At 37.5% G+C, this 7,029-nt stretch overlaps 1 protein-coding gene across 1 annotated transcript; it reads right to left on the bottom strand.

The window, feature by feature from the left end:
• Positions 1-241: 241 nt before the first annotated feature.
• On the bottom strand, positions 242-6,673 carry prpf31 (pre-mRNA processing factor 31). The gene is made up of 14 exons (XM_005798810.3): positions 6,530-6,673; positions 4,881-5,096; positions 4,737-4,797; positions 4,545-4,628; positions 4,355-4,452; positions 3,703-3,809; positions 3,407-3,576; positions 3,151-3,308; positions 2,437-2,526; positions 2,203-2,330; positions 1,856-1,928; positions 797-925; positions 611-709; positions 242-529 (listed from the first exon to the last, which is right to left on the bottom strand). Exons 2-14 carry the CDS (start codon positions 5,094-5,096, stop codon positions 425-427), a joined length of 1,518 nt encoding a protein of 505 aa, XP_005798867.2. The 5' UTR covers positions 6,530-6,673; the 3' UTR covers positions 242-424.
• Positions 6,674-7,029: the final 356 nt, after the last annotated feature.

Raw genomic sequence — 7,029 nt, forward strand, 5'->3', positions numbered from 1 at the left:
ACTAAAACCTCACACTTGAGTTTGTGATAGCAAATATTTAAAAAGTTTAACATTTAATCTTAAATGCAAAATGTATTTTTGTGCAGTTTTGGCTTAATTACTGCTTTGAATATGTGGCTCTTTTAGCAAATGGGATATTTTAGAGTTTGTGTGCTGCAGTTAATTGATTACTAAATTAGTTGACAATTATTTCAGTAATCAATTAATCTGTTTAACCATTTACAACCATTTCATAATAAGCTAGGGTTAAACTCTTTAATGAAGATCATTAAAAAAAAAAAAGAAAATTCAAATTATTACAGTTTACATCATTTTAAACCAAACTCAAGACTCTAAACATTTTATTACAATGGTAAAATAAAAAATAAAAATAAACAGGGTGGAGCACATGGGAGAAAATGACAAATGCACAAGGTTACATCTTTCATTCCTTTTTCACTTTGAGGAACTCTGCCATGTTGGAGAAATATTTCTGGTTGGCTTCAGCCACCTTCTTCTCTGCAGCCTGAGGGTTTACGATCTCCAGGCCCTGCAGGGGAAAGCAGAATGAGCCGAAAAAGGAGAATAAAAAAGATAAAGCGCGCCACTCACCAAAGGTCACACTTCTTACCTGAAGGGGAGTAAAAGCGACACTGGAGCTGGTTCCCGACGAGCGATCTCTGACTGTGGACTTTCCTCCATATGTCATGCTCTGCTTCTGCAGCGTCCTCTGTCGGCGATAAAATGGCGCGCACAGATATAAAAGACAACATAAATCAAGCAGAGCTGGAAGAATAAAGGAGCAGCGAGCGTTTACCTGCAGGGATTTGGAGATCCTCGCCTTGGTGGCCTCGTTGACCTGAGCCTGTCTGACTCTGCCGCTGCCGCTTTTTCCCAGCTGACCGAGACTGAAGCCCAGATCCTCCTGATAAGCATCATCTTCAATCTGCCACACAAAGTCAGAGATGAGCTTAAAGCCTCACCACATAAAGTGACAAAATAATAAATAATGAGCAAAGATAAAAACCATTTTATCTCAACTAAAAACAAACATGCACGTGTATTTAAAGACTTAGCTGATCAATGCATTTAACCCACAAACCTCAACTAGTTTTCACCATTTGAAACTTTTCACATGAGCTAATTAAAAAGCAACAGAGTTGGGTAGAAGCTAGTTAGATTCACTTGGGTAACATTTTGGAAAAATTTTTACTTTTAAGAGTATTTTTACGACGCTGTACTTTTTACTTTTACTTGAGTACATTTTCTGGACACTCAATCCACTGTGAGCAACTTCACTGAACGAAGTACAAAGCTTGTTTTAACAAATAAACAACATTTCTGTCGCGTTTCTCTTAAAGCCTCATAAGTTTTATCTCTAAAGAAACAGATTTTTTAAAAATTCTCTTTTCCCGGACTTTGTAATGAGCTTATTTATATTAATTATTTTCATTTTGGTCCTTAAAATAAGAACATTTTAACACAACTTTACTTAAAATATAAATGATGCTTTATGCATGTAGAGTCAAACAGAGGTTATAAAGTGTGATTTTTATATTACCTGACTGCATGTTGAACTCTGTTGACTTTAGCAGAAATTTACCAATGTGGGGTAAAATAGTTTAAAACAATGCAGATTTCTTTTTTTACCTTCCCTTTCCATCTATTAATGTTTTGGCACATTGATGCAACGAGACACTCAGCATGGAGTTTTATTTTTATACAAACTGTTTCCACATTCTCCAAGAGAAATATTTTGTAGTATAAAGACAGAATGTAAGCTGATGGGAAGACGCCGCAGCAAGATTACGAAACAACGCAACAAATCTAAAAACAGAGCCGAGAAGAGAAAATACAAAAAAAATCACACACACACCTCTGCAAAGGTCATTCTGTTGGCATGTTTCCTAATCTCCGTCAGCCCGAGACGCTCCTTCATCTTTCGATACCTGCAGGGAAAGAGAAGAGAACAGTTAGCTATATTTATAGCTGCTGGCATTTAAAACTTATAAGTGTGAGTTATGCCAGATGCTTGTCTTTGCTTTCCAACGTTCAGGAAGCTTTTTTCATTGGAGTCGCCTGAATTTACTTAACCAGATATTGCCTGATTTAAGGAACATAGGATTATGATTTTAGTTGTTGCTCACTTTAGGGCTTCGTAGCTTTTTATGTCTAAAAACGATAAATTGTTTGACAATCAGGCCTTCCTGATAGATTCTCTACCTTCTCCCTCCTCTCTTCTTCCTCTGTCCATCCAGCGGCGCCGGCAGAGGTTTGACCTGCTTCACTGGCGGCGGCTCCTGCCATTTATCAAACTTCCTCTCGATCTCTTCTTTTAGATCATAGCCAACCTGCAGAAGAAAAATAAAAATAAAACGTTTACAATAAACACAATCTTAAGTCGTTCTTATCATGATTGTAAAGTAAAAATGCATCAACTGTGCATGTTTCTAAGACCTTTCCGTCTGAGCTCTCATGAAAACTGTCCACTCGTGAAGCCAGGGTGCATTTTGCTGCCACCAGACGGGCCGCCTTCCTCCTCAGGTCCTGAGTGGAAGGAGAACAGAAAGTTTAACCAGTCGGACCGGTGGATCATTTTCAATTGGCAAACTTGATAAAAAACATCCATTTTTTATCTGCTTTTGAATTGTATGGGAACAAAAACATCTTCAATTTTAGTCTTGGATCAAAAATGCAAAATAGGCCAAATTAGATTTTGATATTTCTTTACATAATGCTGGAATTGCTCTTCATAAACGGTAGGATATTCCGTGATGATATGGTGACACTGGTTAACCAGCACTCTTTCATTTTTACCAGCAGAACAATTTCTGGGTCACATAAATTTGAGCAATGACATGTAACAGTCAAACTGGGTCCTGCGGCCGCTCCGGGTACCATTTGTTCAATTGATCATCAAAAATGTTAAAATTAACAACTTGTTAATTTTTCAATTTAACAAGTAAGCTGGAGAAAGGTTTTAAGATGTACGCATCATTATACATTCACAGATACGAAGATGAGTTTTCTTTCGGATTTTTTGTATCCGAAAACAAATAACTTTTTCATTTTTTGTTGTAAATTAAAATCGGAAAGAAGAAGTGATATACAGATTGAACAAAGCTTCAGCTCAGAGGGGAAAGGACCGACGGATCAACACGATCAGCTTACAGGCGGCAGCGACTGCACGACGTCACAGTGGTAGATGAATCCTGTGTGTGGAAGCAGAGACGTGCTGCTGAAGCCAGACAGCGTTCTCCTCTGAGCCCCCAGCAGCATCAGGTTACAGGCCGGCATCTTTGAAAGGTTAGTGAGACCGCCAGCGATTCCTGCAGCCAGGACGAGGAAAACAAAAACATCAGCAACAAGTGAAGGGCGCGTTCGTAAAATGCTTGTTCTGGTTCTATTTGGCTTTTTTCCCTCTCACCCATAATCTTGGCAGCAGTTGATGCTCCCACGATGATGGACAGGTTCGGGGCTATGAAGGACATTCTGGACTCCACGTACTCGTATATCCCGTGTTTGGATTGGTTCAGCTCCAGCGCCATGTCGCACGCCTCTTCAAGCTGCTTCAGTTCATCCTCACTCAGCAACGATCTGCAAGCCCACAAAGTTCAACTGAGCTCTTTACAGCATCATTTTAAATAGGAATATTGAACAACTGTGAAGCTGCAGCCACAGGAGCGGGTTTAACGTTCGTATGATTAAAGATGAGAGACTCGCCCCTGTGTGGTCGAAGCTGTGACGCTGACCACCATGATGGTAGCATTGGTCAGGATTTGCTGCAGCGTCTCATTGTTCTTACATTTCTCCAGATTGTTTCCCAGTTCCTTCAAAGAGACAACAGGAGAGACGAAATGCAGTTAAAATACACCATGTAGAAAAGAACAGCAACTTTTTCGTCTCTCTCTCTGATGTTAAATCTGGAAAAACTTTTCCTGTTTTAGGTCAGACAGGATTATCAAGGCCACCTTCATGACAGGTAGTTTAATTTTTCTACTTCTTTAATTTCAGAACTTTACACACAGTTATTCTGTATTTTCTAGTGTTGCTTTTAAACTGTACGACTCGAGTCAAATGTTTTCGGTTTCCGGCCCGTTCCTCCTGTCAGAACTGGTTTAACTGGGTCAGGTTTGAAGGCCGTGCTGCAGCTCTTTAGCTCCGACCGCAAATTTTCTTTGGTGTTGAGATCAAGGCTTTGTGATAGCCACTCCTAAAAAAAATTACGTTTAGCAAATAGAAACAATTTTTTTTAATCCTAACTGATATAAAACAGAAAAGATCTGGTCCCATTTAAATGTGTTTCCAAGTGAAGTCCTGTCAAAGTACAAGTTGAAAATGTGGTTTTGGTTGTTTTTTTTTAATCCCAGCGTACCTTGACTGTGCGGATGTAATCCAGAGAATCTGGCACCAAAGACTCGAGCTCTGGAAACCTCTTGGAATATTTGTCTCTAGTGAATTTATGAATTATGTCTGAAAAAACAGGAGACAAAACTCAGCTTATTAAGAGGGACACACGTTTCTTCACACTTTTAAACAATATTTCTCGTTTTACAGAAACTCACTGAGCTCGTTGTCGATCTCCACGGTGAGATTATTGGCTGCTACAATCAGCCTGTATTCTGGATCGGCCTCAACTGGACCTGAAACTAAGAAGAACCGCAAAAAGATAATATTTTACTTCCAAGTACAACTGTTAACAATATTACGCAATGTAATATTTTAACAGTCATTTGAGTTTTAAATATGTCACTCACCGTCTGAGTTTTTGCGCTGCTTTCCAATATATTCTGAGATTTTCTCCATAATATCTGAAAACTTTTAAAAGACACAACATGATTATAAACCCAACTAGGTTTGTTTACACCAAATATTACTTTATATAAAGCCAAAATAAATACCTGTTTGCTATTGCGGAGCTTTGCGATGGACGCCACGCTCTCAGCTTTACTGTAATCCACCTCCATCTCCTCTGGAATATCTTCCAGGGCTCCCTCCATCCTTCCCTGACTCCTCTCTCCATCGCTATCCCCCTCCTCTTCTTCCGGATACAATCCATCTTCTCCCTCATCTCCGGCTTCCTCCAGATCAGCCAGGAGCTCGTCAGCTAGAGACATCTGAAAGGAAATCGTTATGAAGCAATAGACAGTGGTGAAATAAGGGATGCATTTCAGTGAAAAGCATGAATCACAAAGAGATGAAAGAGAACTAATTTTAGTTTGTATAACAGTTTGCCTTAAAAGTGAATATATAGAGACTTCACCTCTTCCCTAATGACAAATAATTTGTTCAGGGAAGTTGAGGTGTTATTCAAAGTATCACCAAAAATGAATACAAACACGCATTGTTAACTTGGCATCTACTTGAACTTCAATAACTTGTTCTTAATTACAATTTTTTTCATTTGATTCCATTTTTAATTGGATCCAAAACACTTAAATGTTGTTTTAAAATCACAATTGTAAGAGATCATCATAAATAAAGTGTAATTTAGTTTTTAATCATTACTTCTCTAATAGTTAAAATACCTTGTCTAGTGCTTTATATATTTTTACATTCCTTAATTTTATTTTTTTTAACTTAGTTTTGCATTTTTAGTGACTGTTGTTTGCTCCTTTGTTTTTAACTTGTGTTAAGCACTTAGTTCTTATATTCAACTGCATTAAAATCCCCCATGAATAAAATCTGACTGATGCTTAAAAGAAGATTAAAAGTGGATCTTATCAAAATAGCTACAAATACAGCATAAAGACAAAATTAAAAATATAAAAATATTATTTCAATCACATTGAAAGAATATCTTCTTTCAATTTGATTTTAAAATACTAATCTTACGCATTTAGTAGACCAAGTTCAACAATTAAATGTAAATGGGTTTTAAGCATAAAACCAGTTTGTGTGAGAAACTGCATGCAGAGGTGGGTCTACAAAAATCGTAATAATGTTAAAATGACAAAAAAAAATTCTTAAAGGAATGTATCTAGAGATGAAAATGTTTACCATTAAGTAAATAATGAGAGAGAGCAATTTGAGAAAATACTTTTGCCCAATCCTAAATTACTTTATTCAGTGATTATCCACACCATTAATATACCAAATGTCAGTTTTAAACTGATCAAAAGTTTAGACAGATTAAAGATTCCCTTCATTCAACACAACAATGCAGGACAAAATTACGTTGCACACGCTCCCATAAAATATTAAAACGTTGGTAAAAGTTAAAATAGAAAGAATTAATAAATAAATATTAAACCAGTTGGTAAAACATATTATACAAAGTGTCAGGTTGAATAGAAATACCACTTGCGATACTGCCCCCTAATCTAACAGATGTTAAATAATGATAATGCCACAGTACCGTTTCCAGCCCTCTGAACACAACAGAAACACCAAAAATGCCATAAACACTGAGACAAGCCTTGATGTTTGCATACAGCAGAAATGCACCAGTGTTTATTCTGGCTGTAACTCTGTTAGCCAGTTAGCTTCAGTAAACGTTGTTGAACGTCACCCGGAGTTTATATTAAAATAAAAAAATACAAAAACTTACCTCCGAGGCTCAAAATAGGCCCGAATTAGTGACCAAAACGCTGCGTGATGAACCAAAAATAATCTGTTTTAAGCGAATAAGCTGAATGTTTAGTCGCTGCTGTCCTCCTGTGCGAAGTGCTTCATTTCTGGTCGCAGACTAAATACGTCATCACGACTTCCTGCTGCTTTGTGGGAAATCGAGTCTGTCAGGCACACAAACTCAGACGATCCATTCCGGAGGGACATCACCATGTTTTTCTTTATAGACACGATACAGGCGTCATCCCGTGACTGCCTTCTTTATTAATGTTTTTCTTCTGGAGCTGCGTCACAATTTATGAGAACTGCGGCTTGATTAGCCCGAAGTGGCAAAAATCTAGTCATCCATATTCATTTCTTTTGGTAAATTATCATTTATATTAACATTCCCATCATTATGTGAACGGATTGTTGATTTAAGCAAATAAAAAAGTAAAGAAAAACAAGAAGTTGTAAAAAGTTTCCTTGTTGCCATGGCGA

This window comes from Xiphophorus maculatus, chromosome 3 (assembly GCF_002775205.1).
Source record: "Xiphophorus maculatus strain JP 163 A chromosome 3, X_maculatus-5.0-male, whole genome shotgun sequence".
Lineage (NCBI taxonomy): Eukaryota > Metazoa > Chordata > Actinopteri > Cyprinodontiformes > Poeciliidae > Xiphophorus > Xiphophorus maculatus.

Excerpts from the sequence above, each read along its gene's own strand:
- prpf31 (XM_005798810.3), bottom strand. The coding sequence starts at position 5,096 with ATGTCTCTAGCTGACGAGCTCCTGGCTGATCTGGAGGAAGCCGGAGAT. Across the intron at positions 4,453-4,544 it reads GGAGATCGACAACGAGCTCA|ACATAATTCATAAATTCACT; the intron begins GTGAGTTTCTGT and ends CTGTTTTTTCAG. Across the intron at positions 530-610 it reads TCGCTTTTACTCCCCTTCAG|GGCCTGGAGATCGTAAACCC; the intron begins GTAAGAAGTGTG and ends TTTCCCCTGCAG.